General features: G+C 47.9%; 1 protein-coding gene across 6 annotated transcripts; it reads right to left on the reverse strand.

The window, feature by feature from the left end:
* On the reverse strand, window positions 1-19,341 carry GOLGA2 (golgin A2). Of its 6 annotated transcripts, XM_061476801.1 has the most exons (28): window positions 19,138-19,336; window positions 17,614-17,736; window positions 17,163-17,243; window positions 13,888-14,022; window positions 13,230-13,273; window positions 13,036-13,099; window positions 12,515-12,574; window positions 12,026-12,106; window positions 10,424-10,462; window positions 9,866-9,928; window positions 9,524-9,617; window positions 8,771-8,877; window positions 8,187-8,245; window positions 7,814-7,955; window positions 6,638-6,727; window positions 6,332-6,439; window positions 6,146-6,233; window positions 5,346-5,689; window positions 4,480-4,593; window positions 3,969-4,193; window positions 3,600-3,699; window positions 3,425-3,513; window positions 2,677-2,830; window positions 2,489-2,556; window positions 1,790-1,892; window positions 1,454-1,560; window positions 1,092-1,260; window positions 1-999 (listed from the first exon to the last, which is right to left on the reverse strand). In XM_061476801.1, exons 1-28 carry the CDS (start codon window positions 19,183-19,185, stop codon window positions 749-751), a joined length of 3,150 nt encoding a protein of 1,049 aa, XP_061332785.1. In that variant the 5' UTR covers window positions 19,186-19,336; the 3' UTR covers window positions 1-748. The 6 variants fall into 6 exon arrangements, with proteins under 6 accessions (XP_061332785.1, XP_061332780.1, XP_061332779.1 ...); XM_061476796.1 differs by lacking the exons at window positions 1-999; window positions 1,092-1,260 and having other exon boundaries at window positions 1,319-1,560; window positions 5,346-5,656; window positions 19,138-19,341; XM_061476795.1 differs by lacking the exons at window positions 1-999; window positions 1,092-1,260 and having other exon boundaries at window positions 1,321-1,560; window positions 5,346-5,692; window positions 19,138-19,338.
* Between the last annotated feature and the right edge of the window lie 310 nt (window positions 19,342-19,651).

Below are 19,651 nucleotides of genomic sequence, written 5' to 3' on the forward strand. Positions count from 1 at the left end.
TTCAAAACAAAGCATGTTTATTAAGTGGCTTCCTTTTACTTATTTCTCCCCTTTTTAAAATAAATAAAACCTTCAGACACATACAAGTGAAACACATCCTTCAAAGTGCAGTTACATTTCCACCCCACTCCCAAGAATCACATAAAGCTTTGTCAAGTAACCAAAAAGACTCAAAAGGCAACCCTGGGTCCTCACCCTAGCACTGGAAACAGCCAGGAGCCTCTACCTGTTGGCTGTTCAAGGCTGGTTTCAAATACAGTTGCAAGAGGCAGGCTGCAGAAGAAAGAGGGAAGTTTAAGATACATAGTATGAAACAGAAATAACCTGTTTACTGTCCAAAGAGTTCATTACCAGAATAAGTTAGTTACTTTGGGAGCCCTGGAAGGGACTAGGCTGATGACAGTCATGAGTGATGGATCAGAACCACTGCTGGGAAGCTGGCTGCTGGCACCAGAGTCCAGCACAGGGGATTCAGTCATTTGCCCCTAGTCATGGAAGCCCCTTTCCCCGGCCAAGCGCCAGCACCAGCTGCCTCCCAAGGTTAGTTTGAGCTCCAAGCACACCAAGTAACAGAAGAAAGGGAAGATGAGGGCTGATGCTCAAGTTCTGGCTGACGCAATCCCTCTTTCCTGATGTCTTTAAGCATCTGTTCTGACCAAGGGCATCTGAGCAGAGGTATGGGCACGTACAAGTCACTGAAGTCCTTTCAGGCTCACAGAAAACTGCTGTGAATAAGGTTTAGCACCTCTTAAACTACCATGATTTTGACCTCATCGTTCTCATCCGCACGGTAGAAGAAGGGAATGCAGGGGTTCTCCAGCAGGGAGTTCAGCCTCTCCTGAGGGTTCTGGATTTCTCTGAGAAGCTGCATGATTTGCTTTGCGGTGGAGTCCTCCTGGCTTGGCTGAGCAGCTTTACTGTCAATGGGGGAGAAACCGGATTGATGCAGAACTGCAGCTTCTTGTTCCATTTCATCTGATAAACTCACATCTCGTAGCCCTGTAGGGAACACAGACAAGGCAGGAAGCTCTTCCCAACACTGGGACCTCGGGTTGTTCCACTTTACCCAGCTTGTCCTGGCTGCACCTTACCTTCTCCATCAGTAGCGTTCAGTTCAATGCGCCTCTCCACTGGCGATACACCTTCAGTCTGGCTTGCCAACAGCTCTGGGTTTTGAGCAGCTGCTACATACTTGCTGTACCATTCGTTTCTTTCCCTGACCACACGCATCACTAAATCCTGTAGTTCCAGTAGTTTCACCTGCACCAAAGTAAAGGAAAGCCTATGAAACATGCACACAAACAAGACTACAGTTTGCAGTCTTGCCTCTGTCACAGAATAAGCAGCTTCCAAGTTAAAGCCAGCTCAAGAAGAACACACAAAGGTTTAGAGTGTGCAAGCACTCCCTAGGCCTGCCCTGCTTAGAGCAGTGCTATAGAAGAAGATTCCTTGCCTTCATATCTTCCTTATCCTGAGCCAATCTGCTGATATACTCCTCCTTCTCCTGGTGTCGCTGTTTGAGGATAGCCCTTTGACTCTGGTACAATGCGATGTACTCCCCTGGAGTACAAGGGAAGCATAAGGAGTGTTAGCAAGATTTGGGTACAAGCCTTACAGTAAGCATAGAATTGTGTGATATGCGGATCCAGACTACTCAGGCAGCAATACAGACATGAACTGGTTGGTGGGTGGAGGGCTCCAGCTCCAAAGGCTGCTGGGGACTTCCTCCTCCCCATATACCTAACACACTGAGGAAGCTTTAGCTTGTGCTGGTGTTGCCTAAACATACCAATGGTGTCTGTTTCGCCAGAGAGCTGGATGCAGCGATGCTCCAACTCCTCCAGCCGCTCCTTCATATCAGCCTTCTCGTGCATCAGGTCTGTGAAGCGGAACTGAACACACAAATCGGTATCAATCACCTCAGCTGCTCACATACAGAGAATCTGTGTTAGAGATAACTCCCTCCCTTCACACTGGTTGAGCCTAGGGAACAAAGCCCACTGCTTTTGCTCCTTTTTAGCATCGAATCAGAGACAAGTTGTAGAGAGGGTAGAGCTAGAGAAGGTATAAAACAGCACCTCTGCATTTCAGGAAGCAGAAGGGCTGCTGGAACAAAGAGCCTTTTAACCTTCTCATTGCTGGGACAGCACAGCTCTGGTCATGCTCAGTGCCAAGACTGCAGAGCAGCTGCTTCAGCTCAGAAGGGTGAAGATACTCAGTTTGGTTTTCAGTGATTGCTTTAGAAGAAGGTCACAGGTTAGTGTCAGGCCCTTACAGGCTGAGGATGAGGCAGGCAGAGGAGTTACTACTGAAGCTTACCTGCATGAGACCAGCAGTGAGCAGCATTTCAGGAAGCAGCTTATTATTATGGCATATCTGCTACTTATTCCCCTGAAACTTGTCTGTGTGTGCTGTAAGAAAGTCTGACACTGGATCAAAGCCTCACTGAGCAGCACAGCAGGGCTGAAAGAGGAGACCCTTTGCTTACCTGTAGTTTCTCCATGGCAGTTTTCAAAGCCTCGTGAACCTCCACTGGAACAGTATCCGTAGCAGAACCTAGAAGGGACACGTGGAATTTACAGTTCCTCCTTGGACACGAGGCACTCACAAGGCCTGTAGCAGTGAGGCAGCTGGCCAAGGCACGCCTCGCTGTTCACACTGTCCCCAGGTTTTTACCTCCACCCAGCGGGACGTGATGTTGCTGCTCCTGCCTGAGAGCTGCTATTTGCTGCAGGAGGCCTCTGCACTGCTGCCTCTGAGCAGCCAGCTGCTGCCTCAGATCTTCTCGCTCCTTCTCCACTTGGGACATGGTCGATGTCAAGAAATCGACCTACAAAGAATCCCAGATCATGCATGGCAGAGCTACTCCCGTGTGAAGCACGATCAGCAGAGCAGCTCAGGACAAGCACAGTAACAGTTGACCCCATTTTATTTATGGGTATGAAACCAAAGTACTAAGTGACTGCCCTGGAGCTAAACCAGCAACAACTACTGCAGTCTTTGTCATTCCCGTGTAGTACCAATATGCAGGTTAAACACCAGCTGCCATGAGGACACGTATTTGATCAGTCTTTTCCAAATATGACTCTATTTTATGTTCAGTACCATTTCCAAATGCCTTCCAGACTAAAGAGAACATCATCATCATCATCATTACAGCGCTCTCTGCCAGCTGAGTTGTCTCAGAATTAAAGCCACTGCCAGACTTCCACCCTCTCTTGCAAGGATGCTGCCGAAATCTTGGGGTTGTTGCTACTATGCCGAAGGAGCTGTTAAACTTCCCTCATTACTGTGCCTCAGCTGGAAGGGATCACAGCTGATAAACAGCCTGCTCCATGCACCCAATGGAACGTCTCTCCTGCCTCTTTTTCTAGATGTTTGTGTAGAACTAAACCCAAAGGCTTTTCTGCCCATTAGGACTCACCATTTCTTCATGGCTTTCAAACTTCTCTGGGATCACAAATGAAGATTTGGGGATTTCTTCAGTCATTGCTTCACTTTCAACTCCATCTCCTGTGAAGGAGGAAGGTGAACAAGGAGGTAATAACCCAGAGAGCTCAGCTCTATCTCCTTCCTGAAGACCAGCTGCAGCTACTCACCCTCTAACCGGTGCAAAATCCTGCCATCCAGGTCTGCTGCTAACTGACTGATCTGGGCCTGCAGCTCCTTGTTTTCCTTAGCTACAGCTTCCAGATTTTCCTGCAAGAGAGAAGCAGGTCACTGAAGCTTGCACAAGCCAGACTGTGAACAGTCACTGCATCTTCAGGCGGCAGCACCACACACACACACACACAAAGGCAGTGCTTCTGCTCCAGACATTTATCAGTCCACCTGTATTGTACAGGATGTAACCACAGAACAGCCCAGGTTGGAAAGGACTGCAAAAGATCCAGCCTTCCCCTTAATGAATACTTAATGTAATTAAGCATGTTTCCTCCCATCTTTCTACTTCCCCTTTTCACTGTTACCTTGGTCTGCTGCAGCTCCTTCAGGTGCATTTCCACTGTCACCTTCCCCTGAACCTCCTCATGCTGTAGCCGATCCATAAGCTGTGTCTGGAGCAAGTACTGTTTGTGCAGCTCCTCCTTCTCAGCAGACAGCTGCTGGTAGGCCACAGTGTACTGCTGCAAGTGGCTGTAGTAGAGGTCCCGCTGCTCCTGCAGACCCTGAGCCTCCTGTGTTTTCAGCTCCAGCTAACAAAACACCACCGAACCATCACATCAAACCATTTCTGCCAGAGAAGCTGATCCGTGTGACATGTGCAAACTGTCAACAGCACCCCAAAGCCACCAACCAGGCAGGCAGCCACCATCTGCCCCACACGCTGGTCCCCCACATCGGACAGCAGACGATAGGGGGAGGCTCCCAGCTTGATCCTTACAATCCCGATTTCCACCCTTCCATCAAAGTTTGGGAAGCTGCCAGCAGTCTGCATAAACCACTGCAGTACCTGCCCTGCCATCCTCTCCTGTCCCTTACCGTCTCTTTGAGGTCTCCCAGGTTCTCCTGCAGCTGCCCAAGCTTCTTGGCTAGCTCTTTCTTTACATGTTGCTCTGACTGTAGGGCACTGGTAATCTCCATGTTTTCATTTGTCTGCAAGACAAGCACCACTGTATAAAGAAACCGCCCCAACCACCATAAACACACATGCTCCGTAAACCACGTTCATTCCCAATACAACAGGGTGCCACCCCCGAGTTACCCTGGGTGTAACTAAGGGCTATAAATGGACTGTTCAGGACAGTAAATAACTTACAGAAAGGTTCAGAAGATGGGAAGAGAGCGAGGAAAGAGCCAGGGGAATGGGTGCTGGGATGGTGCCAAGAGGAGGCCTGGCACATCACACAGCCTGTCAGCTCCAAACAGATGGGTTGTATGAATATCCCAAAGAGAGCAACAGACAATCAAAACCAAGAAGAGTTCAGAAGGAACTAAAGAAAAAGCAGCTAGACCATGTGTCAGCTTGCCAGGGCCCCAAAGGGAGTAAGAGTGACAGCAGCAGGAGGAAAGATTGCTGAGAACTTCCTCATGGGCAAATGCAGGGAACAGAAAATGGGAATCTTCAATGGTGAAAGCACAGGAGGAAACAGCCTGACTGCCAGGGGATGAGGGGGAGAAGGAAACTGCTCTGGACAAAGATAGCGGTTCCTTTGCCAAAGCACCTGAGGGAGTAAGGAATGACAGGGAACCTCCTGGCATGGCAGTATGCATCACAGAAGATGGAGCATCCATAGTCTCAGAGGACAAGAGATGGGTAACGCTTCTGCCAGGTTCCTACATCTGTGCTACAGAAGGACTGCACCAGTGAGGGGAGCAGCAGGAAGAGATACAGAGAAGAGACATACCAGTTTGACAAACCCATTCTGCAGCTCAGCCAGCTGCTCCTTCAGGTCCCGATTCTGGCTCAGTGCCCTGCTGATTGTGGCCTTGTCACTCTGCATGTCCTCCAGGATCTGCTGCCTGTCCACAGACTCCTCGTTGTAGCGCTGCACAGCCTTCTCGAGCTCCAGCAGCCGCTCCTCCTGCTCCCTGTTGAGGTGGCTCAGCTGCTCGTTGTCCCGGACCTGGGCCTGGTACTGCCCATGCAATTCCTCTTTCTCTTGCTGCAGCCGCTGGATCTCTTCCTGCAGACTCAGCTCAGCTGCTGTGGGCCTTTCTGGTGAGGAAGGTTCAATATCCATGGGCTTAACTGCTATGGAAATGGAATCAAAAGCAGCTCTGTCAAAGGCTAAATCCCTGTATAATACACATCACTATTACATACATAAACCATACCCCAGCCTATAGGGTTCTACCCAATCCTCACTGCAGGGCACCGAGGGGAACAAAGGAGCAAAACTACCCCAAAAGCAAGCACAGCATCATGCCGACTCCTTCGCAGCCCTAGCAAGAGCATCCTGCCAGCATCCTGCCTTCCCAAACTCCTGAGCCAGAGAAGCTGACGGTGCAGTCAGGCAGATACTAAAGACATGAACAGTCATTAGCTGAAGTAGTTCACTTGCTGTTTGCTAGGATGGAAGGCTCCTTATGGTCACCAGGCTTTCAGCTGCCTTCACAGCTTCAGACCTACTTGTATCTCATGCACAGAGGGGACAGTTAACCAGCTGGCACTCTGCAGTGTAAAGCCCCACTTTGGAAGCCCTACCTGATTTGCTCAACAGCTCTGTCACATTGGCTTTCAGCTCCCGAATTTGGGCCATATGCTTCTCCTTCTCCTCTGCCATTGTGTGAACCTGCAAGGCCACATGAGAGGAAGTTAAAACAAAGTTCATGGTGCTTCACTCCTGTCTGGGTTTGTCAAAAGCAGCTATGATGCTGCCCCTGATGTTACCTGCTCAGAGAGCTGCTGTACCCGCTGCTGCCAAATGCTCTGCTCCTCCTTTAGTTTCTCTACGTACTGATCTCTTTCTGCCTGGAGCTGCTGAAGTGACTCTGAGAGCTGTTCAAAACAAAGTAAAACCCAAAGAAAACTGCATTAGCCAAATAAATTAGGCAGTGCCTGCTTAAGGGATAAAGCCTGAGGAACCAGTATTAATGCAAAGCTCAGGCTTCATCCCTTAAGTAGACAATCCCTGTGAATCTTATGCCACACAAATTTCATTGAAGATTTGGACCATATTTAATACAAACCTCTTACCTGAGCAACCTGGGCTTCCAGGCTTGCCTTCTCCTCCAGTGCCATCTGCAAGTGCTGGTTTGCATCCAGACTCCCTGCCTGACTTGAGAACTGCCAAAAAAACCCCACAGAGTTAGGGCAAAATACTAATACTCAGGTTCTGCTTTGCCTTTCCCCTGACAGTAACCTGCCACATGCTCCATGCTGTAACCTTCTACAGGTCTTTAAAGTGCTCCAACTCACAGTGAAGTTCAATGAAAGAATAAAGGGGGAATTAAAATCATAAAGCTTAGGGTTTAGCCCTGTTAAACCAGACTGAACTGGGCAGCTCCTTCTTACCAGTTTTATACTTACTTACTTTAATTAAGAAAATAGGCTTTAATCCAACAACTGGGCTCAGAACCTTTGTGTATTTCAAAGAGTCTGTATTACACAGCCAGATCAGACGGTATAAAAGCCGGTGACCTTAAAAGTTGTCAAACATGTCATGAATTCAAAGCCAATGTCTCGAACATGCCAGTGGACTCAGCAGCAAGGCTGGCTCAGCTGACATACAGTACCCTGAAGAGCAGCACTTGGCTTTATTTCAAGGGTAACTTGGGCCACTCTCTGGGGAAAAAATAAAAGCCCTTTCTTCCCTCACCGGCTCACCTTAGCAGCAGGCTGCTCTCTGAACTGCTACCAGCTGGCCTCATGCATTCATTCCCTAACTGGCTGCTTCTCTTAACTTTCCCCAGCTGACCTTCAAGTTGCCACTGTCCAATTCGCCTTCCTCTGCCAGGTAGGTACAGACACCACCCCTACTCAACTGATTCCTCAATGAAACTGCAACAGCTGAGTAACCAAAAATGCTGAACAGATCCAAGCAGGAAAGGTCACCTTGTGTTCACACTTCTGTTCCGTCACCTTCTCATATTCTGTATCATTCTTTTAGCAGACCACTATCACAATATCTCTCAAGCTACTGCTCCAGCTCCTTAGAATACAGACCTTCTGTTCCTCAGAGGCCTCGCTGAAAGCCTTTTACTACAAGGATGTTTACTAGGGTGTGTGCTTTTACTAGAGGATGTTTTTACTAAGATGAGATTCTGTACCTTCCTTTAAAAACCAGACTTCAGTCTTGCCCCTACTGTCAGAAGCAAGATCTTGCCATGATTAGAGTGATCTACCCTCCCATCCCAGAAGGATTGTGGTTACCTGCTGAATCATCAGTTCAGCCATTTCCAGCTTCTTATGCAAATCCTCCATATCCAACTTCATAGCCGAGTTCTTGGAAATCAGTGAGTGAACTTGCTCTGACAGCTCTGAATTCTGCTGCTTTATTTCCTCACTACTTTTGCTGAAACAAGCAAACAAACACAATAATAAGGTGTCATCATTCTGTGTACTATGGCTCTGCTCGTGTCCATGTCATCAATTTACCATCCAGTTTTTCACAGCAGTTAGAGTCACAGGAACATCCTATCTAATGACTTTTTAAATGAAGTTCCCACTTGTGCTCCATGCCCCTTGTTAGGTTTTGTGGCTCTACTGTGTAGTTACTCTGCAGCTAAGAGCGGAATGGACTTACCTTTGTTTGTACAGTTCCAGCTTCAGGTTGTCTCGCTCCTTCACCAACTCTTTGTTATGCTGAAATAAAAATGAATTACTGATTCATGTCCAGACTTAGCCAAGCAGATAACTTCATTTCACCTTTAGCAGATCAGCTCAAGTGGGAAAGGTCGTAACTTTGGCAAAATTCTCATATCAGGTTTGCTTAGAACCTCCTGAGTTTGTCAGGAGTAAGTCTGCTCGGTCCTTTCAAATGTGATGCTGATAAATGAATATGAGGTTATTTCTGCAAGCTTCTGCATTAATATCAATAGTAAAGTGTCTGTTTGATGGAGACCCTCCTGGGACAAGGTCTCAGTGAGGCTTCTGTTGTGTGGAGCTGGTGAGACTAACGAAGTAAGGTATCACATCTGAAGACAGCACCTGGACTGTATGATTAGTGGTCACAGAAACCTGAATGAAGTTTGCCTTGATCATGGAGAGTGCAAGGCTATACAAGGTTAATTTCTGCCTCTTCTCTAAGTACGGATGACAGTAGTGTAATGACAAGCAAATAGCCAAAGGTAGAACTGCTGGTTAAGCATAAACAGAGGTGACTCTTACCTTCTCTGACTGTTTCTGCTGCATAGAGATGGAGGACAAAGTACGTTCCAGCTCCGATACCCTCTGGCGAGATGAATGTAAACGAGCAGCAAGGCTTTCAGCTTCTCCTGAACAAGTCAGAGCAGAGTCAGTTGAGACTAGATCACAAAGAGCTCTCTGGAACTGGCTGAACAGCACCTTCTACTTTGTCAACAAACTCTTAAGGCAGCACAGAGCTTTGTAAATCAGTGGACCTGGTTCCACTCCTGGCTCTACAGGTGATACAATAGCAGCTCTGGGCAGCAAAGTTCTCTGAATGCCTTCCTCGTTTTTAGAGGAAGATAACGAAACTTCCTTTGCAGAACAATAGATAATATGCTATTTGGGGGGTTTCCTAATAGAATAAACTACTCAAATCTAGTTCAGAATGAAAGGCTTGGGTAAAACCTACATTAACATGACAGCTGTGTGGGAGAACGGACAGAGAAAAGGGAACTAAGTTTTAAAAGCAACAGAAGTCAGAAAGGAACAGTCTGGGGTAGTCATCAGGCCCAAACAGGGCTGACAAGGCTTTAGTGATGCACAAAAGAACCTCAACTGCCATGGGCTCAACATGCTCCCATTTGGGGGCAGCCATGATGACAGAAGCAGTGACGGTGCCAACTATTGCTCATTAAGGAGTGCTGTGAGCTGCCTGCCAGCAGCTATCATGCCTGGGACTTGACATCCACAGTTTAAGCACCAGCACGAGCTGGAGCACTCACACTCAATTACCTGATTTCTGCCGTGCTGCTTGCTGAGTATGTCCAAGGGCTGTCTGCAACTCAGACTTCTCAGAAACCAGAATTCCAATTGTCTGGATATGAACCTTTAGGAAAGAAAGATCAGCTCAGCACAAAGCTTCTTTGCTTGTCACTGCAACATCATCGTTGCCATGAAAGGATAACTCAGTAAAGGTAAAGAACTCCTGCAGTTAAGCACAGTCTGGCTGACTGACTCTCCCAGTTTTCCTGAAGGAATGGACTCAGGGCTCCCACAATAAAGACTATGAGTGGTCAGTAATGCACAAAACAGCAGAAGCCAGGTAATCTTACTGTAATAGAGGCTCTGTCTTACCTGGAGCTGTTCCCTCAGTGCTGCTTGCTCCTTAGAAAACTTCTGTTCAAACTCCTTCTTTTCCTGTAGAAACAAACACATAACCAGTTAACCCTTGTTGGTTTATGCCAGACTAAAAAAGCAGTGACTCACTGGTAGTACTTCCAGCATCTAAATGATACCAGGATTTCTAAAGACGTGCTTCAGTCTTCCATCATTTGAACTACTTCATTATTTATCCATCCTGGAACAGCGATGACAGCATAGTGCAGTCACTGCTGGCACAACTGCGGCAGTGTCTGGAATGCAAGCTCCTGGCACAGACCTGAACTGTGATCTCCTGCCTCCACTGTGCTCCTCCAATGCTTGAGCTTTTAAATATGAGCTTTTGTCAAAATAAGAACAGTACCTGCCAGGCCTAGCTCATGAAGTCAAAATATTCAACCTTATGCTACAGATGAAACTGAATTTAATGTAAGATGAGATGACACACACCTGTGTACAGTTCACTGTGCTTTTTACTCCTCAGAGAAACAGACACCTATTTCTGTATGTACCCAAAAATAGGACACACTTTACCTTCTCCAGCTGATTCACTGCTTCTTCGTTCTGCTGTTTCTATGGAAGACAATTGATGTATTAAGGGCAAATATTCTCATATTACTGAAACACATTTTCACTTCAATGAAGTAGGACACATGCCCAATGAATGCAAACAGAATTTCCATTATCCTTTCTGTACAGGACTGGGAACATCATCTTGGCTAAAAAAGTAACAGATTTGGGGCTCCCTTCACTAAGGCACTTTATGTGCCAGATAGGTTTTTCATTGCTCAGTACATTACCACAGTTCTTCTCTGATAGCACTGCTGAAACCCCTGTACTTTTATATCTGAGCATCCACCACCTTCAGTTAAACTTGCATCCCACATGGATGCAATTCATCGTAGTAATCCTGCTGTATTATGATGACCACCAAAATGCTTAGAAAGAAACCAAAACCCAAACAACTAAACCCACTTTTTTTCCTTTAGCTGAGTCTTTAGACCTTTATCCCACTTCAACTGGCCTTTGAGTCACGCAGAGCCACACTTACATTGGCAGGCTTCTGCCAAAGGTGGTACAAGAGAGTACTGAAGCCAGATATAAGGAAAAGGGCTAATTCTGTCCTATCCCACTTCAACCTCATGGGTGGTATTTAGGTTTGTTAACCACACATAGTGCATCTTTAGATACGAAGTGAAGGAGCCCAAAGCAGCAGCTGCCTGCCCAGGCTGCCACACAAACTGTGCTGCTGTGTTTGCTGCTGTTGTCCCCTGGCACTTTTCTCACAGATGCCTCATAAGTAACTACAGAATTGGTACTTTTTTCCCTTCCCACAGAATGAACATTGGCCAAACAGCTTCTTTACTGCTACCACTTCAGTGCATTTTGAAACATGACTGCAGATGGAAGGGTGATGAGTTAGAGAGTTTGGTTCTAGCAATGCCCATGCACAACACAAGCAAGGAAAAGCAAAGGGCCTACATCATTCCAGGCAAACAAGGAGAATCTTGGGTGGGCAATGCACTATACCAGGTAGCTCTGCAGCCCAGCTAAAAGCCAAAAAGAAGCAATGGAACAAAAATAACACGAAACCAAACATAAACCAAGAGTGCTCATGGGGTACACTGGGAAATGCTGAGCTTCGGGAAAAGTGTACTTTAGGGAGGAAGAAAATGGGGAAAAGCTCTTTTCAGACCATGCAAGTCCACTGAGCTGCATTTCTTGCAGTGTTAAAGCCCAAGGCTGAAAAGCAGCAGCAGGAACCCATGCAGGACACAGGACAAAGCAGTTCAGTCATCGTGCCAAGGGAAGCTGAGGATATGATCAGCAACCAGCCCCAGGCTCTCTCTTAGACCTATTGCTCCCACTCTGCTGATAAATTTAGAACAGCATCACCACCTGCAGAAACAGGTTTCCTCACTGCTGCCAGCACCAGAAGTCTGTACTTCAGGGATTTGGAGCAGAAATCCCTGGTTTATCAGGATGCTTTGGTCTAAGCACTTTGTTCCTTACAAAGTGCTGTGTAAGCAGCTTTCCTTGTGGCACCATGAGAGAACCCATAACCTTGCAGACACCCAGAGAGCAGGGAGGAGCAGCAAAGACAACGGCAAACTGGTGGCTTGGATTGTTTCTTACCAATTCCTCTATCTTTGTAACGAGCTGTTTGTTAGTTAGATTGCTGGAATCCAGGGCTACTGCCAGCTCCTGGTAACGTGTCTGTCGGGCACATGCACACACGAGAAAAAGGAAGGAGCAGAAAAGGAGGAGGGGAGGAAAAAAGCAATCATTAAAAAGGACAGAAAAATAAATCATTATCACACTTTGGTATTTTTTATCCATTTCTGCTGAGGCTTCATTTTGACATAAAAGTGAATCTAAAATGAGAACTGTGGTTGCAAGGAAGGTGGATTATCCCCAGTCCCCAAACTGCAAACACCTCCAGTACCCATCTCTTACTGTAGATCACAACTACCAAATTACAGCACAGGCCCACACTTGACAATGATGTCTGTGAAGTGTGCAGTCAGGTCTCTTTGGCACTGCTCTAAGTACAGGGTCACAATAAGAGATCAACAGTAGCAAGTAAGAAGGAAGAAGAGAAAAGATAAACTGAGAAGAACTTACTTCCATTTCCTTAATGTTTGTGGAAGAAACAGCACTTTCACCATTCACATACGATGTAGACTAGAAGCAAACCAGTCAAGTAAGTCAGTTTTATTCCTCTAGGCAACAAATCACTACTGACTATCACAGTAATACTTCTTATGGCACCTTTCTCTTCATATTACCACACACAGGCACAGAAAACATATTTTCCTAGCTAAGGACACATGCAGTCTCCTCCTGTGACAAGCTGATATGAATTATGCAGATTGAAATCAAATTCTTTTCTACTGAATCAAGAATACCTCTTTCCATGAATACATACTGTTCATTCATCCCACTCTGGCTTTTCTTCCTACTGCTGAAACTTTACATTCCTAAAACAGGCTTTTTTGCTTCTCAATGCTTAAACCTGATACTGTTTAGTAGGATGACTGAACACACCTCTGGGACTGAAGAGTGTTTTCCTGAGCTGACTGCTCAAAGCTCCACATCAAACATCAAGAGAATTAATAGGACAAATGGATCAAATGAGGCCATACCTGAGAAACGAGGCCATTGAGTTGTTCTGACAACTGCCGGAGACTTTCTGTTGAGGAGAAAGACCTGGGAACAAGGAAATGAAATGAAAGGGTTTCCCAGAGAACAGCCCAAATCATATCAGCACTGGGGAGCAATCAGACCTTAATGTGTTGGGGTCCTGTTGCAAAACTGATAAACACACACAGACACTCACCTGTTCTCATCCAAAGCATTTTTATGGTCCTCGGTGTCATGAACCTGTGGATTAAAACACAAAAACTTACAAGCCTGTAAAAGAAGATGGGAGTCACCCTCATCAATGTGTCACTAACACCTGATTACATCTGGGCTCAGGTTCCATGGTACCTGTAATTACTGCTTCCCAAAGGAAGATGAGCTTCCAGCCACCAACTCAGTCCTGGCTTACACATAATGACTGAGTGGTGTGAGCCTGGGCTTCTTGGAACAGAGAAACTTCAGTGTTCCAGGCTCTATGTTTGCTGTTACTATTTATCAGCATAATCAACACTTTGCTTTGCTAGAAAAACCTTCAACTGCATCTTTAAGTACTGAAAGGAAACACAGACTGAGCTGACTGGAGACCTTCTGTCTCATTAAGGGTACTTTCTGCTAATGAAATAGGAGAGAACAGGAAGGAAAACAGCTCTGGAAGCTGCAGGGGCATGTGTGTGCTGGTACTCTCTCTGCTCTCATAGACAGATGACGACAGGATGGGGAGTGCAGGATGTAGTATTTTTAACAGCAGAAAATCTAAGCTAGTCATGTCATATTTATGAAGATCATCTCCCTCAAAACAAGAAGTGGTATTGCTAACCACGGCTCGGTGGCGATAGTCGGGGTAATTCACAAACCTGTGTCAGCTGCATGCTCCCAGGAGCAGGCAGAACAGAACCACAGCTAGGTAGGCTGTTGCTGTTAGATAGCACAGGGACATCGGTAGCAAGCTGTTCAGCATTACGAGTGGCAACATCACTGTCAAAGTATGCCTGTCACAAAACACATACAGGAATTACAGCCTTCATGCACAGTGAACAACACCACACGTGAACACATCACCTTGTGATCTGCCTGTGACAACTAGACAGATGTGAGCCATCAACCATTGGGAAACATGTGGAAGGGAATCTGTGTTCTCCCCAGAGCGAAGAGGTGACTGCATCAACCCACAAACACTGTCCTAGACCTGAGCCCTCTCAGAGCCAGTGTCCCATAATCAAACTCCTTTAACACAGGCAATAATACCTAATACTGGCTTCCTTTCCTGCAAAAGGTTGGACCAGATGATCTTCTGAGGTCCCTTCCAACCTGAATGATTCTATGGTAATAATATCCCCCAGGTCTAAGTTCACACGCTAGATTTACTGGAAAGCATCCCCCAAAAACCAAGCGAGGTTGGTTGTGACCCTGATGGCTGTGACCCTGCCTTGAAAAGCACTGCCTTCAGGATGCGTCTGGGGAAAACACGGATCACTGTATGCAAACTCAGATGGGAAAGAACAGGTTAGTGAGTACTTGGAAACTGGGCTGCTCAAACTCAAAGGCTCTGTCTCAAGCTCAGTGAAACCTGGGGCATGTCATGAACCACAAGTTTAGAAGCAGGACATTTCTGAACAGGTCAAAGTCGGTGTGGCTGGGAGCAGGTGCCTGGGGCCCTGCTGGTGCTATGAATCCCATGACTACAAGAATCTAAATGGAAAAGGAAGAGCCAAAAAACTATTTCTGGACAGAGATGCAAGTTCTAATCCAACCTTCGTGGGAGGATGAAGAGGATCTGATGACACCTCTACCAAGCCAAAGTGGACTATTTCATCTACCTTGTACAGCATCAGAGAGCTATAAAGGCCCCCTAAAACATGCACAGATGTTTTATGGCATCTAGATGCTTTATTTCATCAGCCAGCTCTGCTAAGTCATCATTAAAAACCCTACAAAGCAAATGAGATAATCTTGTAACATTCAACTCCACCATTCAGCTCCAACTGCAGCTCTCTGCAATTCCATCTGAACAAATTCCCTCTTACTTCGGTCACTCCCTTCTTGGCACTTCACAGAAGACAAGAAATCTCTCTCTTGGCATTCCTTGTTTACCTGCTCAGCACTTCACTCATGAATCAAGCAGCAAGAGGAATACAGGAACAGCAAAGACATTTAGTGAGATTTAATGAAAGCAATGAGCTGAAAGATTGCAGAGGGCAACAAACAGAATTCTCCCCATGTCTTTCCAGCAGGACAGATCCTTGTGCTCTCAAGGAGCAATATATGTGAGGTGCTTACAGGAAGGTCAGGAATTCCCTTACTTCTTCCAGCCACAGGTTACTTCACCTTTATTGGTTCAAACACTCATCAATATATAACATCGGGTGGACAGGAGGAACCCGTTCCCCAGTCCATCTCAATTTCTGTTGACCAAGACATTGTCTTAGCTTAATGCTTCAACCAGTAACATGCCTTGACCACAAGAACTCCTTCTTCCTCCACAAGAAAGAGTTTAGAAATGATTCCTTCAAAAAGCCCCAGACTACTGGAGCAGCTGAATTTGTTGGAAACAAAGGAAGAGTTAGGAGCAAGAGACTAAATCATGCACTGTGAGGTTCTGTAATGTCCAAGGAGAAGTTAGTAATTCTGCTCAGCTTAGCATATAGTAGGATCCATTTGCTTTCACACAAAGGCTCCTATTTTGCTGGGTTTTCTGTGTTTCACAGCCAAGAGAGCTCAAGTGGGTGAGGTGGGAGGGCTCTGCCTCTCATTAAGACACCAATGGCAGCAGCAAGCAGCTCAGATGCTAACAGCAGCTTTTCTGCCCTATTAGCATCAAGTGAGTTTCTGAACAGCATTTTCCTGACTCAGGGTTTTTGCAAGACAACAACTGGAAGGAGAAATCCTTCTTTCATTACATACTGCAGTTAGACATTAGTTTTCACATTACTCCTAAATCCACAAATTCCACAACAGACAATCAGATACAATATATCTCTCCCTGATAAGGGCAGAATGGGAGAACAAGAATGAATAGAAGTGCTGAACTCTCCAATAGCAGAACAGGACTAAAGCTGCAGACACTGGAAGGCCACCTCAGCAGCAGCACAGGACCACCCATCTCCATCTCACCCTCCAATGTGAAACAAGTCTCTCAGGTAAAACTCAGGAGTATTAACAGAGCAGTTCCCCATGACATGAGTGACAATTCAATCTAAACACATGCTTGGTGCTGCCCGACAGGCGCATCCAGCACCCTCAAAGCTGGCAAGGTGTCTGCACATCACTCACCCTACACAAGCAAGGTCTAGCTGGAAGAACTTACTGCTCTTTGCTACGTGTTGGACAGAAGAACTGCTGTGTTGTCAGGAGCAAAGGGATACAAAGGCAATTCAGAGCTAACTCCATTCCATCCTGCAGGTTTCTCAGTTTGACTTCCCTGAGTTTCTGTCACAAATGGAGCCTTATTTAAATAAACTACCTGAAAATAGGCTGGGGTTTTTTAAAGCTGCTTATTTACATTTGCTCCCGAACACATCTCTGCTCTTACCGACGTACTGCCCTTTCCCCTGGAAACGTGAGGACGCTAGAGCCTGTAAATACTTGACCTGAGGTATCTGACTTCCTGCCTAAACATATTTAAACCCGTGGTCCTTGCCAGACTGTACATCAGCTGTGCAACTTTCATTGCCTGTCTTAAAACGGGCTGGCTGGAATAACTAGGAAGTTTTCCCTGGGCAGCTGCTCTGCCTGGAGATGAGCAGAAACATGCCCTTCAGAAACAAGGCTCTGGGAAAGAAAGCAATGACACACGGAACGGGAGCAATACAGACTAAGAAAACACCACCTCTTCCTTAGTTGATTGCCTAAATTCCCGGTTCTCCTCAAAGCTCAGCTGTCTCAAGGAAGAGTTTTTGACAAGGTTCACTTTTCCACATGTTCAGTTTGACCCAAACCAGAAGGAAACAAGCACGAGCAATGGAAATGCATGGTAATGAAGAGCTCCATGTTAACAGAAACAGCAACAAAACCCAAGCAACTGATGGTCAGGACAAGGCTCCATCCAAAGAACTCAAGGTCAGTGTAAACAGAACCCGAAGCATGCAGTAGGGAGAGGGAGTGACTGCGAAGGACACGAGCACTGCCTCACCTTCCTCTTGTCCAATGAGGGTATGGCTACCCCATTGGAGCGGTTAAGGTCTGACACCAGCACCTTCAGAATGTTCTGAATCTAAAGGAGGTGAAAGAAAAGGGGTAAGAGAAACGGCTCAGCAAAGGACAGAGAGAAAACGTCAATCAAAGGCAGGCAAAGAAACCAGCATCCTCCATCGGAGCATGCACCTCAAAACAGCAGCTCTAGATGCACCCAGGCCTCTGTGACCGCATCAGACACCGCTTCAGCACGTACCCTGACTCTAGTGTGTACCTTCCAGGAGAGGTAGTTGCCAACTGCTGTAGTGCTGTAGCACCCTGGCCACACAGGCACCTGCACCATTCATCTATCACACCCCCATAACCATTTCCCAGTCTCAGCCATGCTGTTTGGAAAACCAAAGACCAAGGAGGTGGGAAATGATGAGGGAGAAGGGATGAGCACTCACGTTCTCTGGAGGCTGCTGGTCGTCAATGGGAGGAGTTTCTGCTCGACTGTCTTCTTTAGTTTTGCGCTTTTTCTTTGTCCCTGCGGTTGCTCCGGGGTTGTTCTTCTGCTGATATTCCTTAAGCTGTGAAAAAAGGAATACTCTGAAGTCCAGACAGAATAACGCCTTCTCTATGGTCGAAAAAAGCCCCCAGCCCAAACTCCACTGGGTGAAAAGACAGATCCAGTGCAAGGAGAAATGCTGTTCAATGAGCCAGAAAAGGCAGATTGGATATAAGGAAGATATAGGTTGGATATAAGGAAGTTCTTTCCTGTTAGGGTGGTGAGGCACTGGAATGGGTTGCCCAGGGAGGTTGTGAATGCTTCATCCCTGCTGGTGTTCAAGGCCAGGTTGGACAGAGCCTTGGGTGAGATGGTTTAGCGTGAGGTGTCCCTGCCCATGGCAGGGGGTTGGAACTGGATGATCTTAAGGTCCCTTCCAACCTGAACTATTCTAAGTCCAGAGAACCCTGAAGCAAGAACGAATGTGATGGGTTTATGACAGTGGCTGTGAGTTGTATATGTTCAGCTTCTGTACACAGCTAACACTATTGTTGGGAAACAATGTGATGCCACAACTAAAAGGAGATTCAAATATGTATTTGGGGGGCGGGTTAGGGTTATAACTAGGAGGAATAAGCAAAAACGTAAACGGGCAGCTAATCCCGAATGCAAAGTGAGAAAGCAGGGTCTGGGAGCAAGATCTTCCACTCTATCAAGGACTTCAGGGAGGAAATGACAATCCCCACGGGCAGATAACACATGAGCACAGACACTGCAATACCACAATGAAGGGAGAAGCAATCTGCAGTCGGGTTTTGAATCCTATCGCCTGCACCCAGGCAAAGCCACTCTGATAAAGCCGGAACGTGGATCCTGCCGGCTCTGACGGCCTTTGGGGTGTGTTACTGCACACCTAAGCCCCAAACGCAGCTTATGTAAACAGCCCATTGGCACCAGCCCCCTGCCGCCTCTGGCAAACCCCTGTCCCCGCTGCCAGGCCGGTGTCGAGGTGGAGGTGGAATAAATAGGAAGGATCCCATTATTGGGAGGATCTCAAAATGGAAGCCTCAACTGCTCCAGGACACTTGAGCTGTGACTTTGACACAGGCGCATCCCACCGGGACGGACGGGGCCGAGCGGCCGCGGGGGTGGGGGGAATAAAGGAAAATAAGGGAAAATAAGGGAAAACAGGCGGGATGGAGGGGAAAGGGAAAGAGCAGGGAGAGAAGGGGCAGGGAGGGGAAACCTCCGGCTCGCACCGCAGCAGCGCAGACCCGGCCTCTCCCCGGCCACCTCCCCCGGGCTGCGGACACCGCGGGGGCTCCCGGCGGCTCCAGCGCGGCTCGGCCCGGAGCAGGCCCAAACCCGTGCCCCTCGGGGGGGAGGCCGGGCCCGGCTCAGCCGGGCTCGTTCCAGCGGCTCCCATCCGCCCTGTGCCCATAGAACCCGGCCGTCGCCGGCCCGGCCCTCACCGGTCCCTCACCTTCTTCTTGGCCGCCGCCAGCCTGCTCTGCCTGCTGCCGTCCGCCATGTCCGCCCCGCGCCCGGGCCACGTCAGCCGCGGCGGGGAGCGGCGGAGGCGGCCGCCAGGCTCCGCCCCGGCCCGGCCCGAGCTGCCGCCGGAGCGGCCTCACCGGAGCTCGTCCATGGGGGGCCCGGAACGCGGCTCCCGGCGCTGCTCCCCGGGCTGCGTGCGGCACCGTGCCCGGCTCCCCCGGTGTGCTGCACCCGGCCCCGCGCCCGGTGACGCCCCGCGTTCCTGCGTTGACTCAGTCGCCCGGGGCAAACGCTGGCTGGAGAGCAGCCCGGGGAGCTGGGCAGGCTTCCCGCGTCCTTCGCGGGGCACGTCCTGCAGAGCCGCGTGGCTTTGGCTGCCCGTGCATCGCTGTGATGATGCCACAGCGCTGCCTTTGAAGCCGCGGTCAGCGCGGGCGGATGGGTCCTGCGGGTGTTTGATCCCGTTCCCGAGCTCCTTGAGTTTCCAAGTGTGGCAGCTG

This window comes from Pezoporus flaviventris, unplaced genomic scaffold, assembly GCF_033815535.1.
Source record: "Pezoporus flaviventris isolate CSIRO_AGI_PZ_B2104156 unplaced genomic scaffold, CSIRO_AGI_Pfla_v1 ptg000097l, whole genome shotgun sequence".
NCBI classification, from domain to species: Eukaryota; Metazoa; Chordata; class Aves; order Psittaciformes; family Psittacidae; genus Pezoporus; species Pezoporus flaviventris.

Coding starts and splice junctions, on each gene's coding strand:
- GOLGA2 (XM_061476801.1), bottom strand. CDS start 19,185: ATGGCGGACGGCAGCAGGCAGAGCAGGCTGGCGGCGGCCAAGAAGAAG. Junction 12,107..12,514: donor CAAACATTAAGGAAATGGAA/GTAAGTTCTTCT, acceptor TGTGCCCGACAG/ACACGTTACCAGGAGCTGGC. Junction 8,246..8,770: donor AGCAGAAACAGTCAGAGAAG/GTAAGAGTCACC, acceptor TTTTTATTTCAG/CATAACAAAGAGTTGGTGAA.